Source organism: Lissotriton helveticus, chromosome 3_1, assembly GCF_964261635.1.
Source record: "Lissotriton helveticus chromosome 3_1, aLisHel1.1, whole genome shotgun sequence".
In the NCBI taxonomy this organism is placed as follows: Eukaryota; Metazoa; Chordata; class Amphibia; order Caudata; family Salamandridae; genus Lissotriton; species Lissotriton helveticus.
In genome coordinates, this window is record NC_136061.1 from 843844127 (window position 1) to 843864418 (window position 20292).

The following is a 20292-nucleotide window of genomic DNA, read 5'->3' on the forward strand; positions in this document are numbered from 1 at the left end:
TTTGTTGTCCCTGTCCATCTTAGGACTGGTCCCCTTCCTTGCTCAGGATGGGGGTGGTAGGTTACTACGTGTGCCATGACTTTTACACATGTTCCTTGCCTCTGGGGCATAGGGGTGGGAGGCTGTCTATGTGCTGGCAGGGTGGCTGCGCTGGGCTCTGCTTGTTCTTTTTTCTTTCCCTCCCTTTGAGTTCTGCGGTGTTGACACTACTCTGTGTGGTGGTGTTAGTCACGGTTTCTTCCCAATTTTTCTGCTCTTCGCACACTGTTCTCATGCTTCCACAGTTTTTTATCTGGTGGTTCCGCGTTGTGGTGCTGAAAGTTCTCAGAAGAAAACGGATGTAGGCGCGCCGGGGCGGGTCTTATGTGACCTCGCCGACGTCACGTACGTGGATGACGTCTGGGCGGAGTCGCGTGATGTCGCCCTGCCCCCCATCGCGCAGGGATGCTGTGACAAAAAAGTTTCTGGATCCAGTTTCACGCCTGGGGATAATTCTACATGAAGGAAATCTGCAGCTAGAATCGTCTCTACCAGATACATCGTTACCGAAGGTAAGTAACTCTTACTTTAGGGGCGTTACAGGTGGTGAAAGTTTAGAACCAATGGGTCCCTTCCCTGCGGTGGGTACACCTATTATGCCACTCTCCAGTGGGAGGGGGGGGGGATACGCCTTTCCTGGTTTGTTGGGTCCCCCTAATTGCAAAATGGCAGGGACTGAGAGTTGTGCTTTACCTCGCCTCCCCCACCTGAGGGGTGGAGTTGGCAAAGGTGGGCACACTTCTCTTCCTCACTTTATTTTCCTGCGGATTCTCCCGCCTTAAGTGGGGGTCAGAACCAGTGGGGACCAGTTGCTGAAAGAAGCAAGTTGCCTGGGGAAGCTCACAAAGGCAGTAAGCCTTTGAAGCTTCCCCTTTGTGGACCCTGCCCATCCTGGGGGAGGAGGCTTGCCATCTCGTCCCAGGATGTGCATTGTTTCAGGCACCCGAGAGCAGCAGGTTCTCGACCCAGGGGTCCACAAACATGTCTGGTGGTGGCAGCTGAAAGCAGCCACTCAGCCTGGACACTAGTGGTAGGTCGTTTTTCAGGGGGCATCTCTAGGATGCCCTCTGTGTGATTTTTTCATTAACTCTCACACTGGCATCTGTGTGAGTTTAATGTACTGAGAAGTTTGATACCTAACTTCTCAGTGCAGCTATTATGGTGCTGTGGAGTTCATAATGACAAACTCCCAGCACCATATATTCTTAATGGCAGCACTGCACTTACAATTTCTAACAATGGACTTGAACACTGAAAGGGTACTGGGATCATGCACCTGTACCCTCACAACTGGTATAGGGCACCCAGCTATAGGGGTGACTGATCTATGCCAAAGCAGTGGGTTGTAGCCTTGGCACAAAGGGATGTGTGCCATGTCGACTCTTCGTTTGGTCTGCACCAAGACACGCAGCCTGCAAAGGCAGTGTGTGAGTGTAATGATGCAGGGCCTCTAAGGGTGGCGCAATAAGTGCTGCAGCCCTTAGAGGTCTTCCCTGGTCACAGTGCCCTCGGTACCTGTGGTACAATTTACCAGGGGCTGACCTGTGGCCAGAGATATAACTATGACATACAGTGTTCTTTTGTTCATCTAACTTCCCTTGTAATGTGCACTGATACCCGCATGGGTCATGTTCGCTCTATATAAAACTTGCTGGTCCCAACCCTGCACTTTTTTCTTTGACTATGTTGTTTGCCATTGCCAAGGCTTGTTGATGCCCCTGCTCGACACTGACCCCCTGGCTCTTGACAGCCAACATGGGATTGCTCGTGAACGGCTCCTGATCTGCCACCGCGTCGCCTCTCCATACAGCGGCAACTTCAAGAGGCACCGTTGACTCCCTGCATCTACCGACCTCATTTGTCATTCGTCTTCCTTGCCTTCTGGTCACTCCTGAGTGACATAGACTCTTTTCCCTCTACTTGCAGATTATTCTCACCTTGAACCACCTTTGAGTTACACTGGCCTCCTTCATCTTCTTCTTCAGCAGCATCTTCCTTGAAGTCCTCCATTGTGGTCTACAGCGGTTTCTGACGTCAATTGACACCTATGCACCTTGCTTCCCTTGTGTAGGTGTCCTGGTTCCTGGGGTATCCAAGATTTAGGTAACTCTCTTACCTTCCACGGGGTTTCATCCGGGTCCGCTGGGAAGGGTCCTTTTCCTTTAAAACTGCAACTGTGACTTACCCATTGACTTGTCTTGATCACGCGTTCATGTTCACGCTCTGCACAAGACCTCCGTGGTATTCCTGGGTACTTACCTTGAGTGGTTCCTTGGGTCACCAACACTTCTACGCCTTTTGGGTCAATTCTCGACTTAGGTTGTGGTTCACATTCCACTATTTTAGTATATGGTTTGGTCTCCACCTGGAGACCACTGTGTATTTGTGCAACTTACGTGTTCTATTTCCTAAGTATTGGGTGTATTGTGTTTGTATCTCCAGGTAGAAGAGAATACACTGTGTTAGTGAGTGTTTGTAATACAATACATATTTTTATTACCACACTGTGATTCTTTTCACTTAACCTATTCCATAAGATTAAGTACTGATAAAACAAGCTGCTTTACACTCTTTTCGGGCTAAGCTTGAGGGCTTCTCTCCACAGCTACCACTTAGAGAGCTTTCTAAGGTTGTCTTACTCCACTAGAATCACCATATAGGTTGTCTGGCTTAGTGCAGTGTGCTACACTTACAAAGTGAGCAACATATACTAAGTCACCCTCTCACAGTGCCCTACAGACACTTGTTCCTTGTTGCGGGTTCTGTCACTCGTTGTACTGTAGTGCAGTCAAAATTTCCACTCCAAAAACCTCTTCCACCTGTTGAAGGCCTATGCTGCAGCTACCTTGTGGGGTTACTTTAGGGGTGGGTGTAGGGGGTAACCAAGACCGTACAAAAGGGCTACCCCTCCAAAATACTATCTCTCCTCCTTCTCCCCGATCACACAACACCTGTTGGGGAAGGCTGCAGGGATTTCTGCCCTGTTGGATAGAAATCCCCTCTGACCGATGGGTCCTAGACATAAAGGAGGGCTACTGTGTAGAACTCGTTGATACACCACCAAATATCCTTCCCTATCCCCCTCTTGCCAACACACGGTCCCAGAAACATTTGCACCTGTTTTAGGAGTCAATACAGGCCCTCCTTGCCTAGGGTACTATAAAACTAGTTCTGCCACAACACTGCGGAAAGGGAGGATATATTCCCTGTATTTCCTTATCGCCAAAAAAGGATGGCTCCCTCAGACCCATCCTCGATTTCAGACCTCTCAACAAATACAATCTATTGGAGAACTTTCATGTGGGGACTCTTCAAGACGTCATACCATTACTGCAGCAAAGCAATTTCATGGCAGCCCTAGATCTGAAGGATTCCTACTTTCACATACCCACCCATACAGGGCATCACAGATATCTGCGGTTAATGGTGAGTGGACATTACCAGTTCAAAGTGCTTCAATTTGGGGTTACCACAGCCCTTAGGGTCTTCACCAAATGTCTGGCTGTGGTGGCAGCTCATCTTGGGAGGACCGGCATCCACATGTTTCCTTACCGGGACGTTTGACTGATCAAGAGTGCCATGCAGCAAATATGACTAGCACACACCCAGACCACCATTCACACACACCTTTAACAATTTAGAATTTACGATCAATCTGACCAAATCTCACCTCCAGCCCCTTCAAGCGTAGCTATTTCTTGGTGCCATCTTAGACTCACAAGTGGGGTGGGTTAACCCCACTTGAGCAAGTGTTTCAAAACCTGCTACCTCTTTTTCAGCCAGATCACCAAGTAACAGAACTGTGAGTAGATTGTCAGGAATTATAGCATCTTGCATAGCTATAGTTCCTCATGCCAGACTTCACATGGGTGCGTTGCAAGATTGCCTAGCGGCACAGCGGTCTCAGGCGGATGGTCATCTAGAGGATCTTGTGTTGGTTTCGGGCCGCACACATCGCACTCTACAGTTGTGAAACACAACTAACCTGTTGCAGGGGCTGCCTTCCCTAGACCCGGTTCTTCAATAGACCATCACCATAGACGCCTAGCTCATTGGCTAGGGCCTGCATCTCAATCACTTTACTGTTCAGGGGAAGTTGGCATCTGCACAAAAATCCCTCCATCAATCACCAGAAGTTGCTGGCCACCTAGCATTTTGCCTGCTTTTTGTTTTAAGCCAGTTCGCAGACCCTCATCAGGGGAGGTATTGCTTGGGTATCTATTTTAAAGTGAGGACTCTTTCAGAAAAAGAAGATACTTACCTTCAGTAACACTTTATCTGAAAGAGACAATTAGTTATAGATTCCTTACCTTAGAATTACCCCCAGGCGTCAGACTGGATCCTGAGAATTTTTCGTTGGCATTACCTTTGTGCGTCGAAAGGTGACTGCTCTGTGTTCGTCTTTGGTGTCGTGGTAGCCGTTATGACGTTGCGTTAGCTACTTAGCCGCCGCCCTCACGCGCTGATGTCAGTTCTTTCTTTTTCTGAGCTGGCCAGCGCAGATCCGGAGAGGGCGGTCCCTCCAGTCACTTTTTGACTGACTTTTTCATCATTTTTTGAGTCCTTCGACTCCTGGTGGGAGAGGGATGCCCAGTTTCAAGGCTTGGAGTTCCTGCCGAAAGCCGATGTCGGTGATGGATCCCCACCTCGTGTGCCTGTGGTGCCTGGAACGCGACCACTATCCCAACTAGTGTTCCGACTGCTGGACCATGAATCCGAAGTCTTTGCGGGAGCGGTCCGATAGCTTCTCGATTCCCAGCAGTCTGCTCCGTGCCTTTCGAGGTACCGGTCGCGTGGAAGGTTTAGGGACTGCTCGAAGTCGAAGAAGCATAGTCGCTCTTCGACTGCTCCCCGTCCGTCGGCCAATGTGGCGGGTGCCCCTCCCTCGGCTCTGCTTGCTGAGCCCGAAGGGTCTGCTCAGAGTTTCCCTCCCTTCCCGGGACCCTGAGCGATCCCGGCCCAGCTTTGAGCTTTTTATGAAGCGATGCATGCCATCTTTGGGCAGCCCAACCCCGCTGGCGTGCCTTTTGGACTCGGCTGGGGTCCTGGGTCTTAAACGCCGGCCGGCTCCGACATCTGCACCGCTGGGTCCCCTTGAATCCAGGCCTGGATCCGGATCGGCGCCGGTCAACCTCATAACACCTCCACCTCCACCGGCACCTCGTCCGCTGCCGATGCCGGTTGTGTCCCCGGCCGGCGTTGAGCCCTGCCTCCACCCTGAAGTGGACATGGAGCCGGATGAGCGTTGATGGGTACTTTTTTTCCCCACTTCAATCCTGGTGTGTTAAGGCCACATTGGCAACCAGAGGAGGGTGAAGAGGACTGGTAGGGGTCTGGTGACCCTTTAACTGACCAGTTGGAGTACGACTGGGACTGGATAGAGGAGTTGGGGGAAGCTGTGGAAATGAGCCTTTTTAGTGGCCCAACGGTGCAGGGGTTCACCCTTATTTGTCCACTGGTCCTTAAACCAACAAAATAGAGATTGGCACTGAAGCTGGAATATCAAATAACAAGTTTATTAACCACTCATGAGTGGGACTACATGAATACAACGCCCTCGGGCACTGTCTGAGGTCTTTTATACCCAGTTTGTTGCACAGTAAGCATAGAGACTCAAATAGAAGGTACAGGCATACACAGGAATAGCTATCGACTAACATGGGCAGATAGAAACCACTTTGTTAGCAGAGTGGGAGGGGAAACAGAACTGCTTACATCAGTTGGAACAGCCTTACAGTTACATTCAAAGACAGGTGCATTCTAGCAGCTACAGGCCTCTCTGAGCTTACACAGTGCTCTGGCTCAGTACTGAAGGAGTTAACTACAGTTGTTGACTCAAGCTGAATAGAAAGGTAGGCAACAGTGAAGACTGCAGAATCACGTGGCTTAACAACAAAGCCAGTGGTCTGGATACCTCCCCAGGTCATGGCATGTTGGATCCTCCTACCGTGGCTACGGCGGAGGGAGCATCTTGCGCAATTGTATTGGGTTGGGCGGCAGAGGCTCTCAACCTCTTGCTAACTATGGTAGCAGTCAGCACTAACCTGACAGAAGTGCTTCAACCGCCAGCGAGCTCCTTTGGAGCCCCTCATGCCGTTCAAAGAAGCCCTAAAGGACATCCTTCTGTGCACCTAGTCCAGGCCCAACACATGTCTGTTGGTTCCGTTACACCTACTCTGTGTGGCATACGGTAGCGCAGGTGCTGCCTCAGTGCCCAGAGGAGGCCCGGGCCTTGCTCTCCTGTGCAGTCGCCGAGGGGAGAGCTACTGCAAAGTTTACTATACGCTGCTGACTGGTCACAGCTGATTCACTGAGCAGGACGATTTCAGCGTCGGTAGCCCTTCGATGCTACGCCTGGCTGAGGTAGATTGTTTTTTCCGGGGTTGTCCAAGCTACCCTGATGAACATGCCCTTTATGGCCATCGCCTCTTCAGCGACAAAGCAGACAATGCGCTACAGCGCTTCAAGGACTCTCGGACTATGGCCAAGTCCTTGGGCCTCTCCACCACCCGTCCTGCGCAGTCTGCTTTTCGCCCCCTTTTGTGGCTATGGAAGGGGTGCCCCACCACATCCCACCCAGAGCCACAGGCCAGCACAAGCTGTCCAGCCCCTGCACGGCTGGGGACGTGGAACCCACGGTCATGGGTCTGGGGGCCAGCGAGAGGGCCAGTCCACCACCACCCGCTCTGCAGCAGACTCCAAATCCTCCTAGTCTGACCTTTCCGGGTCGCCAGTGGGCAGCAGGATTCACCTCCCCCACTGGCGCACCATCACGTCGGACAGGTGGGTTTTGCAGATAGTCCGAAGGGGCTACTCCCTCCTCTTCGAGACTGCCCACCATCGCATGTCGGAGGATCATCCTGCCCTTCTCCAACAGGAAGTTTCGTCTTGGCCAAGGGAGCCATCAAGCGAGTTCCTGCCCCAAAAGTAGGTCATGGTTGCTATTCCCACTACTTTCTGGTGCCCAATAGGACAAAGGCCTGTGTCCTATCTTGGATCTCAGGAACGTCAACCACTTCCTCCAGAAAGAGAAGTTCAGAATGTTGACACTAGCTCAGGTCCTGTCTGCCCTCGACCCTGGAGACTGATGGTAGCATTGGACTTGCAAGACACTTACTTTCACATCCCCGTCCTGCTGGCCCACCGACGTTAACTGCGGTTCACGGTAGGCCACGACCACTTTGTTTACTGTGCTGACCTTTGGCCTTACCAGCGCCCCTCAGGTGCTCACGAAAGTGATGGCGGTGGTCGCAGCTCATCTGCGCAGACCAGGAGTTTGTCTTCCCCTATCTCGACGACTGGCTGTTGAAGGCGGGCTTGCCCCAGACAGTTATCTCCCACCTCCAGACTATGGCAGACCTCCTGCACTTGCTGGGGTTCACTATAAATGTGCCAAAGTCACACCTTATTCCCTCTCAGACGCTCCTTTTCATCAGAGCGGCTCTGGACAAGACGCAGTTTCAGGCTTATCCTCCCGAGCAGCCAGTCCGGGGTATTCGGGCTCTGATTCTTTCAGCCTCTATCCTGGGTTTTGGTCAGAATGACCCTGAGGCTGCTGGGCCTCATGGCTGCCTGCATCCTGCTGGTGGATTATGCCAGGTGGCATATGCGAGCTCTGAAGTAGGACCTGAAGTTCCAGTGGGCACAGCATCGGGGAAATCTGTCCGATTGCATCCAGATCTCAGAGGGCACTGCACTTCAGTTGCAGTGGTGGCTAACGAACCAGGATTGGGTCAACGGCAGATACCTCTCTCCTCCCCAACTGGAGTTCGCAGTGGTGACGGATGCATCACTTCTAGGGTGGGACAGCCACATCTGAGAGGCGGAGATCAAAGCCTCTGGTATCCGGCGGAGTCTGGGCTCCACATCAACCTTCTGCAGCTTCGGGCGATCCATCTTGTACTGATTGCATTCCTTCCCTCTGTCCGGGGAAGAGTGGTGCAGGTGTTCACGGACAACACCACCGCCATGTGGTACTGCAACAAACAGGGCGGGGTGTGGTCATGGACCCTATGTCAAGAGGCTCTCCGTCTCTGGACATGGCAGGTACATCAGGACATATCCCTGGTGGTTCACACCCATCGAGTTCACTGAACTTCAGGGTGGACGAACTCAGCCGCAGGTGCATGATGGATCACGAATGGCGTCTTCACTCGGAGGTGGTACAAGGTCTCTTTCAGCACTGGGAGAGCCTTGGTTAAATCTATTTGCCACCGAAGAGAATCCGCAATGTCAGCAATTCTGCGTGTTGGAATTACCAAGGCGACACTCGCTAGACGACACTTTTTGTCGCGAGTGGATTTGCTGTCTTCTGTACTCCTTTCTGCCTATACCACTTCTGCCCAGAGTACTAAAGAAGATCAAGCGCGACAGGGCCCAAAGTCATTCTTGTGGCTCCGGATTGGGCATGAAGAGTCTGGTATCCCGAGCTGTTACACATGGCCATCGATCCTCCGATCTGATTGCCTCTTCGGTAGGATCTTCTGTCGCAGCTGCAGGGGACAGTCCTCCACCCGAACCTTTCCGGTCTCCACCTCCTTGTGTGGACATTGAGCGGCAACAGTTGACGGCCTTTGACCTTCCTCCTGAAGTCTGTGATCTTATCTTGGCAGCCAGGCGTCCTCCAATAAGATAGTATCCGCCTGCAGATGGAACAAATTTGTTGTATGGTGCGCAGCAAAGGCTGTGGATCCCCTCTCTGACCCGCTTTCAATCAATCTATGCATTTAAAGAGCGTGCTCTTCACCCGTGAGGGTCTGAAAGCGCTGAAGGGAGGGGGTTGCTGTCACTGCTCGAATAGCCAGGTCTTGAGGTGTTTCCTGAAGGTGAGGTGGTCCTGGGTCAGACGTAGGTGGGCGGGGAGGGAGTTCCATGTCTTGGCGGCTAGGTAGGAGAACGATCTTCCTCCAGTGGTTGTTCTGCGAATCCGTGGGACGGTGGCGAGGGTGAGGCTGGTGGAGCGGAGCTGGCGGGTCGGGTGTAGAAGGTGAGGCGGTTGTTGAGGTATTCGGGGCCCATGTCGTGGAGCGCCTTGTGTGCGTGGGTGAGGAGCCTGAACGTGATCCTTTTGCTGACGGGGAGCCAGTGCAGGCCTCTTAGGTGGGCAGATATGTGGCTGTGGCGAGGGACGTCGAGGATGAGTCTTGTGGAGGCATTCTGTATGCGCTGAAGTTGTTTCTGAAGTTTGGCTGTGGTTCCTGCGTATAGGGCGTTCCCGTAGTCCAGTCGGCTGGTGACGAGGGCCTGGGTGACCGTCTTTCTGGTTTCGGTGGGGATCCACCGGAAGATCTTTCGGAGCATGCGCAGGGTGTTGAAGCATGAGGATGCGATGGCGTTGACTTGTTTGGTCATCGAGAGTGAGGAGTCCAAGATGAATCCCAGGCTGCGTGGATGGTCCGTTAGTGTCTTGTTCCTCCTGTCTTTGGCCTTACAGGGCTCTGCTCTGGCCACTCTGAAGGGCTACCTCTCAGCCATTTCAGCCTTTCTTAGGCTTCCTGATCAGCCTCGTCTTTTCAAGTCCCCTGTTGTAAATCTCTTCCTTAAGGGCATTACTCATCTTTTTCCTCCCGTTCCCTTCGTAATGCCTCAGTGGGACTTGAACGTGGTTCCTACTTAACTTATGTGCCCTACCTTTGCGCCTCTTCGTAGCTGTCCTCTTAGACTTCTTACCATAAAGACTGCCTTTCTGGTTGCCATCACTTCTGCTCGCAGTGTGAGTGAGCTCCAAGTACTTTCTTCAAAGCCTCCTTTCCTGGCTGTTCTTCCTGACTGGTCGTCCTCAGAACCAGACCTTCCTTTCTTCCCAAGGTGGTTATTTCTTTCCAGATTGGTCAAACCATCACTTTGCCCACCTTCTTTCCGCCTCTGCATCCTTCTAAGGAGGAAGACAGGCTCCACCATCTAGATCCAAAATGTGTGCTTTCCAGCTCTTTGTTGGTTACGTGGGTGCCAAAAAAGGTTGGGCTGTGCATAAACGGATCATCTCTAGGTGGGTCGTTTTGTGCATTAAAGCTTGCTACTCTTCGGCAAAGATGGAGCCCTCAGTGGGACTGTGCGCCCATTCCACCAGAGCGACGGCAGCTACCACTGCTTTAGGATGGAGAGTTCCCCTCAATGACATCTGTCAGGCAGCTACGTGGGCATCTCTGCACAAGTTCACAAAACTCTACTGCCTGGACAGCCAAGTCCAGAGAGACGGCTTTTTTGGCCGTTCTGTTCTCCAGTACTTTCTGGTGTGAACTTGGTTTGCAGACCCATCTCCGGGGTTGGTATTGCTGGAGTATCTATACTGAGGTAAGGAATCTATGACTAATCATCTCTTTCAGATGAACAAGTTACTTACCTTCGGTAACGATGTATCTGTTAGAGACATAGATAAGTTATAGATTCCTTATCACCCCACCCATCCTCCCCATTCTTAGGAACTGACTTCTAGGGTCAGGCAATCCCTTTCAGGACCCTAGTTTTGTGCACCAGTGGTCATTGTCATGTGTGGCTCTGTGCTTCTGGCGTGGAATGTCATGTAAAAGAACTGACGTCAGCGTGCGTCATCCCAAAGAGGAACGCGGAGCCAACCAACGGCACCTTTCGACGCGCAGGGGTACTGCTGACGAAAAATTCTCTGGATCCAGTCTGACGCCTGGGTGTAATTCTAAGAAAAGGAATCTATAACTAATCTATGTCTCTTACAGATATATCATTACCGAAGGTAAGTAACTTGTTCTTTCGGTAGAGACTCTAACCCCAGATTCCTTACTGACCCCCTCTTCCTCATCGATCCTCTCCTCCTCATCGACCCTCTCCTCATTCCTGCCATATGGTTTGGGCTCATCACCGAAAAGATCCCACTTGAACACTGCACACTTGTTCAGCGTTGGTTTTTATGTGGCTCTGTGTTGTTGGCGCAGAAATAGTCACAAAGAAACTTATTTCAACGGGGTGGGGCATATATGGGCACCGCAATATCACTTAAAACACTGACATCTTTGACGCCTGGGGAGCATTCTGTGGTGAGGAATCTACAGTTATATAGTCATCGCCAGAAGAGGCTTTATAGAAAGGTAAGTAACTTGTTCATCAGGGTATCTTCTATCTCTACATTCAAAAGCATTAGAGGGGTCAGCCTCCTAGGCATACCACTGCTTCCTATATTGGTAATGCAACTACTTGGGTATCCCCCTCTATACACACATTACTCTGGATGCATCTTACTACAAAGAAACAGCTTTCAGTCATGACATTAAGCACAATATTTTGGCTAAAGAACCAAAATAAAATTTTCTCACATCCCACAATGTTATGCTGTAAAATTACATTTTCACAATGTTTTTGGAGGGAGGGGAGAGTTAGTAGATCACAATAGGCTGGTAACAAGACCTTCAAGAGTTTCTGCATTCTTGGTCCTTGCTCCCCAATGCAGGCAAGACAACCCTTACTGTTTGCTTAATTTGCAAAACATTTAAATGATTTTCTTGAAAAAAGGTTTTATACACGTTGCAGCTATGCAGACAGATCCTAATCTGCTATGAAGGTAAGGCAGTATTTCAGAATATTGAAATAACTGTCGTAACATTACCAAGCCATCAAGTTGGCTAGGTTGTGTTCATAAAATGACCTAGTGCTATGATCATGGGTTTTTTTGTTCTTTTTTTAAGGTTTTGTTCTGTTAACCTCTTTCTTTCTTACTCCAATAGGTTTTATGTTTTCAAGGATTGAGGAGGAACACTTGTGGGAATGCAAACAGCTAGGTGCATATTCTCCCATAGTCCTCTTGAACACACTTCTCTTCTTCACTACAAAGTACTTCCAGCTAAAGAGTGTGAGCGATCACCAGAAACTCTCCTTTGCGTATGTCATGAGACGTACCAGAACTCTAAAATACAACACCAAGACCACCTATTTGAGGTTTGCTTCACCGTATCACAAGCTGGATGTAGACTCAGGTGCGTGTTCTCTGTGTATGATAACATGTATGTATTTTAATTTTAGTTTAGTATGTACGGTAAACCATGAAATTGCTAACATTCTGGGAACTTGTAATTTCTAGCAATTCGGCTTTGTGGGAATTACATTCCTTCACAATGTGAACAACCAAAATCTGCATTAACAGACTGGTGGTATGGTGGCAGTCTACTGATTTTTCCAATTTTACATTTTAGTAGTAAATTATAGACAAAGACATGAGAGAGGATTTTTGACACAGCAGTTACTGAGTACCCAACGCTTCAAAAGCAGACATGTGCAACTCATTGGATTATTCGTTGTGGGCTCGTTTTGGAATGCATGCATTAATGATTGTATTACATAAAAGCACTCCGGTACACTCTTCAGTAATGCCAATGCTTTTATACCTCTATATATAGGAATTGTCTTCAGGTGCATTTTCATGTAGTATTGTGTTTTGTAAGAGTTGCATGAGGATGAATGCAAATGAATCCACATATATTTTAAATAATTTATAGGATAGACCTATTTGTCCTGTTATGCGCTTGAAAGCATATACATATTTGCAGGTAATAAGGGCCCTCATCGTAAAATTAAATAACATAATTGTTGTTGGCACAAACATCCTCTGCATAACTATGTTAAAGCAGTGCTTTCCTGCTCTTTCATATTTCTTAACAGCACTGTATTTTCCCTTAATGGGCTTGACAGTTGTGTAACCCAAAACATGTTAACCCCTAAATGTGTTCATAGCATGTGTTTCTGTAGAGGCACATGCTCTGCATACTCCTTCCATGTGGTATCGGCTGCAGATGATTGCAAGACGAAGTGTTGAGTCACAAGATACCTTGTGACTTTCCCCCGTCCTAAAACCACAATTCAGCAGTACAAAGACTGTGCACCTTGGTTATTTATTTATTTATTTTCTGCTATCTGGTTCGGATGTTTCAGTCCCAGCTCGAGGATCAACAACATCTTTTCTGAGACCTTTGCTGCCAGTAGTGGAGGATTCGGCTTTAGCTATGGAAGAACTCTTCACTGGATTAGTACCCACGTTGGACTTCACTTTTAGTGGCATCGATGCATCTTTCGCAATCAAGTCGTATTGAGAATGACTGTTGAGAAGAACATTATGGAGAAGATGTCCCTCCATTGTTGCCTCGAATGGTATTCCAAACAGACCTTGATGCTCAATCAGTCTCGAACAAGACCTCTTTCATCTTTGAGCTTCCTGAGGTAAATGATGTCAGACATGGGAAGATTTTCATCTACCCATCTACAGTGAAAAGATAAACGCCACCGCCCCTATAGGACCAGCCCCACATGCCTCACGTATCGAAAAAGTGGAAAGAAGAGGAAGCTCCTATTGGAGAAGATGTCAGAGAAGATCTGGCTCTTTTTGATCCCTAGGAAGGTTAGGATCAAGGCTATTAGTCTGCCACCACAGCCTCATACTTCTAGGCCTTACACACCACGAGCTCTCCTTTGCCTCACACACCACCCTTAAATTGGTTATCACCACCTTAGTTTTATTCACTCTGAACACATTGGCTTGGCCCAAGGAAATGTCATCCTCCCCTAAAAACACTACTGCCTACCATGCAGTCATGTAGAAGACAGCGTACCATCACAAGCTTTAGCTTTGTGGTTGAGCGGGAGGATGGTTATCTGGTCGAGACTCTAAGACATAGATTTGTCCAGTATCTGCCCATGGTGAAGTTCAATACAGACAATTTCAAGGACTCACCATGGTTAGAGTTGTTACCATTCTAGTTGGAAAGAAATACCAGGTCCCCCCAGACGACCTGGTTACATTGGGGGTCAAGTTCTGCCTGACCATTGTGATGAACACTGCCAGAAAGTGAGCCTCTGCTCAGTCAAAAAGAGATGATTCTCCAGCATAGAAAAGCAAGATAATCAATGCTGCTAGGAAGCATGTGATTGAGCTGCCAGCCACTCAGTGGAGGATTACCAGTTCAAGTGGACTGCTTTCCAGATACAACTGCTATTGCTATTAGAAGATAGAGGAGTTGGTAAAGCATCTCCCTGAAGCCTACTACTAGGTCTGGAATTCCTCGTGGATGGAAAAGTCATCCCATATGCAAATGTTAACTGCGCCCTTCAGTCCGCTAACAACGCTGCCAAGGAGATCAACACCAGCATCCTGCTGAGAAGCCACGGCTGGCTAGGAGTTTCAGCCTGTAGGCCAGAGGTACAGCAACACAGCATCAGTGTCTCTTTGCTGGGCAGCATCTGTTCGGCACTCAAGGCGGCTCAATGCTTGAGAACATGAAAATGGACACAAACTGCCCAGCCTATCAGCAGGTGAGAACAGTTCCTAAGTCAGCTATTCTTTCTTATAGGGAAAGCTTTCTGCAACAGCTATATTATCAGACCACACAGGGAATCAGTCCTTCGGCAGATATGGCTACCGGTTACTGTGGCAATGGCTGATGCATTGGTATAGGGGGCTCCAACAAGGCTTCCTCTTCCTCCAGTGACTCGCCCCACCCACCATTTTCCCGTATCACATAACACCTGTAGAAAGAAAGTGGTTGTTAATCCTTGCACAGTGGGAGGAAATAGCCTCCTGCAAATGGGTGCTTTTGGTTGTACAGTGGAGGTACTACCTGGAGACTCATCACACAAGAAAACATGCTACCTCATTGCATGTGATGTGTTGGGGCCATCAACTACTGAACAATTGCTTCTTGCCAAAGATGACATTTAGCTGGTGTCTCCTCATCAGCAGGGGTCAAGGAGTATGTACTTCCTGATCCCCGAAAAGGACACAACTCTGTGGAGTATCCTAGATCTCAGCTGCAGAACAGACACATCCTGTCAGAGCGCTTCCTCAGGACCACCTTGCAGGACGTCATTTTCCTGCTTTGAACAGGGGATACATGGTGACCTTCGAGCTCATGTAAGACACTTGAGTATTCCTATACATTTGGCTCATCTCTACCTGCACTTTATGGTTAGTGGACAACTCTGCAAATTCAAAGTTCTACCCTTTGGGTTCACAACAGCCCCAAGGGTATTTTCCAAATGTCCAACTCTTGTAGCTGCGTATCTGCCCAGAACTGCCATCCATTACCTAGACAATTGCTGCTAAAGAGCTGCAGCTTAGAGGAATTCCCAGCACACAGACCGCAAAATCACCATTATACAGGCAGTCAAACCCATAATGTCACAGTCATGCCTGATCTAGCCATTTCTAGGGCCTGCTAAAATGCTGTTACAGATAAAGCCTACCCAAGGCAACAGAGGACTGTCATTTTAAAGGCTGCTGCTTCTTTTTCAGACACCACATCCTTTCACTGTAAGGATGGTAATGAAGTTCTCCAGTATTGGGGTTTCTTTCATAGATTCACATGCCTGAATCATTCCCCGTCGTCGGAGGGGGAGTCCCACGGTACATAAAAATGCAATAAAATGCACATAACCAAAAACCTTGGTAATAACCAACCCGGAAGTAAAGTAGCCCTAAGCTACCAGAGTAAAAACTTCCACACACATGACTACCATAGCCATTTTTTATAGTCCAATCAGCAGCCAATCAGGGGACAGCACCCTCCAGAATGTTCTCCCCAGAGGCTCAGGCTCTCAATTTTCTCGCACAGGAGTGAAGCTAAACATCATAGCCTAAGAGCCTCTGCGGGGAGGTGGGCGGGTTGCATGTTAATCTATGAAAGACACCAATACTGGAGAACCAGAGATTACAGGTAGGTAACTATTGTTCTTCTCCAGTATTAGGGTGTCTTTCATAGATTCACATGCCTGAATCAGAATAGATAGCAGTACAAATCATAATGCTAGTTAGACGCTCCTTGTATCACAGTATATATGTAAACATGCATCTCAATACAGCATGAGCAGATTATTAAACTCAGCAAGACAGAGATAAGCCTCTCTCTCTCCTCACCATCTAGCAGCATAGAAGCTGAACTCTATCCTCCCCTTTAAGCAACATGGAAGATGGACTAACTCGACCTACCCAGAGTAGAAAGGGAAACTAAACTCTATAATCACTACAATTTGGCTGCCATTTTAGACTGGTCTCTCTCTCTTTGTCGGCCATCATGGACTAGTCATTTTCACGATTTGACCACACTCTAAGAACTGGCCTCTTTAGACTATTTTCAACCAGCGAATGTCTGCCTTTTATTGCAGTATTATACCTCTACTTGATTTTAATGCACCGATCATTAGCTCATCTATTTCTGGCTGCTCTTTAGTCACATTTTTGACTCATTTAGCTCTTTGTTTGCACCTGTACTTGGTTCCAGTTTATCATTAGCATTATACCTCTACTTGTATACTGTACTATTGTTATAAGCTGCACCCATCTCACCTTCTATTGCTGTATTGCTGTACTGCCCTTCCCTGTGCTCAAAGTAATAGCAGCAGACAGAGGACTAATTTCTCTATCTCCCCTAGTGGTTCGGCCATCTTAGACTGTCTATCCTTGGCGACCATCATGGACTAGTCATTCCTCACGTTAAAATGTCTGCCTTACTACAGTGGTACTTTATGTATATATATGCCTAGTTGTATCTTGCACATCTCACTTTTTCTACAACTGTAATGCACCGACGCTACCTCATATATTTACATATGTTTATACGTAAGATTATGATAGGGTGTCTGCCTCTTACGGTGGTATTATATGTCCATACTCCTAATGGTATCCTGCACATCCCACTTTTTCTTCACCTCTATGCACCAATTGCTACCTCATATATTTTGGTTGCTCACTAGTGTCACTTTAGGTCTCATATAATTTTGGCTGCAATGGTATTTTGCTACTGATTCAGGTACCTCATTTATTCTTGACTACTCACTATTGTTATACAGCATATAACTTTTGCTGCAACTTTATTTGGCTACTGATTCATTTACCTCATTTATCTTGGAACACCCATGCTGACTACTCGCTAGTGTCACTTTTATCTCAGGTATTTTACCGTCGGCATCGGTATTGCAGACTAGTATATCATCAGTATTATACCTATACTTTATTCTGTACGTGTTTGTTTGTAACCCACTACGACTTCACTGTAATCCACCGACTAATTGCTCATATTGACCTGCTACATTTAGGTAACCTGCTCCCATTTCAAGTTTTATTCTTGTATGCACCTATTACTACCTCATATACTTTGGCTGCCCATTAATGTCACTGTTGTTCCATGCAACTGGATATTAGTTTGTGTTTGTATTCTGCTCCTGTATATCTTTATTGTGCACCCTACATCTGTGCAACGTGCACCCACTACAGTTCTTATCCCCGTTTGCACTGATTACTACCGCACACACTTTGGCTACCCACTAGCGTCACCTTCATTCCTTGCAACCGGCGACTACTGGGCACCCTCCCACACCTACCGACTCCTTTACCCCAACATGGAGCTCATCGGCAAGCACACATACAGAATCAACTACCCACCCACACCCACCAAAAAAGCCGCTAAACGCTTCAAGCACAACTTACTGAGGTCCCACCCTGAAACGCCCTTTGCAGACACCTACTTCTCACCGGTCAATGGTGCCGTAAACACCGATATCATCTTCCACACCGCACGCAGAGCTCAATGGAGAAAAACGTTCCTCGCTTTACTCACCGTATCTTATTCCAGGAAAACCGCTCATGGCCGAACACTCTCCATCACACCATCCCAACTCTTCCCAGGCAGAACCTCCATCATTATCTATAACAATGGGATTGTCCTAATCCAATCCACAGACAGGAACCTGGAAATACTAGACAACCTGTTCCCCATTTTCTTACAGCACCTATCCAATCCACGGACCCCCACTCATAGCACTCTCAGTCCGATCACCCTGGACCTCACAGCCACCAACCATAACGATGCTAACCCAGCTCAGTCACTAAACGACACGCACCTCTCCTCTACCACCGGCACCGTAGTCTTCCACCCACCTACTGCAACCTCCTCACACTCCTCAATCACGGACTTAGATCTCTCCCCGACACACGTCAACCGTACCCCCTCCCCTGCCACCATCTCCGTGACCTCCATTCATACCACTCCCATTTCTCTCTCCCCTGACATCACAGCCCCCAACAACAACGCCTCTAACATACCTCTGCCCCAAAACGACACGCACCTCTCCGTGACCTCCATTCATACCACTCCCATTTCTCTCTCCCCTGACATCACAGCCCCCAACAACAACGCCTCTAACATACCTCAGCCCCAAAACGACACGCACCTCTCCCCTACCACCGGCACCTTAGTCATGCACCCACCCACGGGTGCGACCTTACACCCCTCAAGCACAGACATAGACCCTTCACCCACATACACCAACCGTACCCCCTCCCCCCTTTCACCAGCCCGCATTCCCATTCTTTTCACCCATGACACCGCAGCTCCCACCCACAATCCGCCTAACGGAGTTCAGCACCATACCGACACGCACACAGACAAACCCCACCCTCTATCCCCCCCCATTCTCAGCCTCCATTTCCACCCATTAACTAACCTCACTGATTATGCCTCTATCATTTCAACTCCGCCTCCTCAAAAAAGAACTACATACAATCCCACTCCCCCCCCATTCTCACTCCCCACTTCCCTACTTGTGCCCCCATCACTACTAACATACGCCCAACCTCCACCATGCACTCCCCACCTACCACTAATACCCTCCTCCATACCACCAACAGACACCCTATGTCATCCTCCTCCAACCCTCCACTCCCCACCACCATCACAAATCCCACACTAGACTACGTTACGGCCTCCCTCCTCCAGCTCAAAGAAGACATTCACATCATCAAACAACTACTCTGCACGCATTCCAGTCACTCCTCACCAACCACCCTCCTCAAGCTCAAACAAGACATTCACATCATCAAACAATTACTTTGCACACACCCCAGGCACCCCTCACCCGCCTTCACCAGCACCACCCTTCCTAACAGGACCTCCACCCGGTCGGCTGACTCTCACACTCAATGCCCCCTGTACTGGACCTCAATCCCTGTTCGCAATCGTGAAAACCGTCCCCATCGCTCCTGCAACACACTATCGGACCTTGACACAGCCACCCTCCTCCGCTCCTACGACCCAGCTCCCCCTAACAACATACCCTCCGCGCCATTCCAACGATTCAGCCAAATCCCCTTAGACCCCCCACGCAAAACAACAGAATTTCTATCCCTAGTAACCTGAGAAAAGTCCCCCTCTCTCTAGAACTCCTTCCCACCCCCGACACACCCCGTCTCAAATGCACTCTCCTCAACTGCAGATCGGCCTCTAGGCACTCCTCTGCTATCGCTGATCTCATCTTATCACTGGACCTTGACCTAATCATCATGACTGAAACCTGGCTAACTGAATCTTCTACACCTATATTGGACATACTGGTTCCCCCCAACTACCACATCACTAGACTAGACAGGGTTGGTCAAAAAGGTGGTGGAATCGCGTGCATACACAGGAGTAACCTCTCTGTCATGAAAGTAACCTCTCCCTCCCTACCCTCCCCATCCTCCTGTGAATACATCTGCCTCGACATTGTCAGCGAAGGCAAACCGTTATGCTCTCTTCACGGCATTTACCACCCACCAGGGGACAACCTTACCTTTTCGCAACAAATCATGGATTTGATCACAACCAATTCAGGGCGACAACTCACTCAAATATACCTTGGTGACTTCAACCTCCACTGGAACGATCATAATGACGCGGTGGTAAATAGTCTTAAAAACTTCGACGCCCTTGACCTCACCCTAATATGCAACAGCCCGACCCATGAGAAAGGCTCTATCATCGACCTCATCATCTCCAAAGAGGAATCTATCCAACTCGATTCTATCCAACCCTGTGACTGGTCTGATCATCATATTGTCACATTCTTCATCAACGAAAAAGTCAAACTTAACACGGTTCAATCACGCAAGCCCAAAGTCTGGAAAAGAGACCTGAAAAAACTCAACCCAAACTCTCTACCCCCCAACAGCTGCAATCTTTTACTTCCTCCTACTGGCGTTACGGATGTCCAATCCTTGACGGATCACTATCTCAACGCTATGACCTCTATAGTCAATGAAGCTGCACCTATGCAGCTAAAAAGAGCATCCACAAAAATGTCCAATCCTTGGTACGACGGGAGTCTCAATGACGACAGACGGGCCATGCGAATGGCAGAGCGCACCTGGAGATCAGCTCCCTCCGCACTGCACTTAAAAACGCTGAAGAAAAAGAGAAATGCCTACTTCAGGAAAATAAAACGCTCAAAATCAGATTTTTTCAGCCGTCAGCTCGACCAAGCCAAAAA

General features: G+C 48.7%; 1 protein-coding gene across 8 annotated transcripts in view; it reads left to right on the forward strand.

Annotated features, from left to right (window-relative positions):
• Positions 1 to 20292, forward strand: part of ZMYM4 (zinc finger MYM-type containing 4) — a 1395070-nt gene that overhangs the window by 1293469 nt on the left and 81309 nt on the right. For all 8 annotated transcript variants that reach the window (XM_078681133.1, XM_078681129.1, XM_078681130.1 and 5 more), the window contains one exon: positions 11733 to 11981. In XM_078681133.1, coding sequence (XP_078537259.1) covers positions 11733 to 11981 — 249 coding nt within the window. The remainder of the gene's footprint in view (positions 1 to 11732; positions 11982 to 20292) is intronic.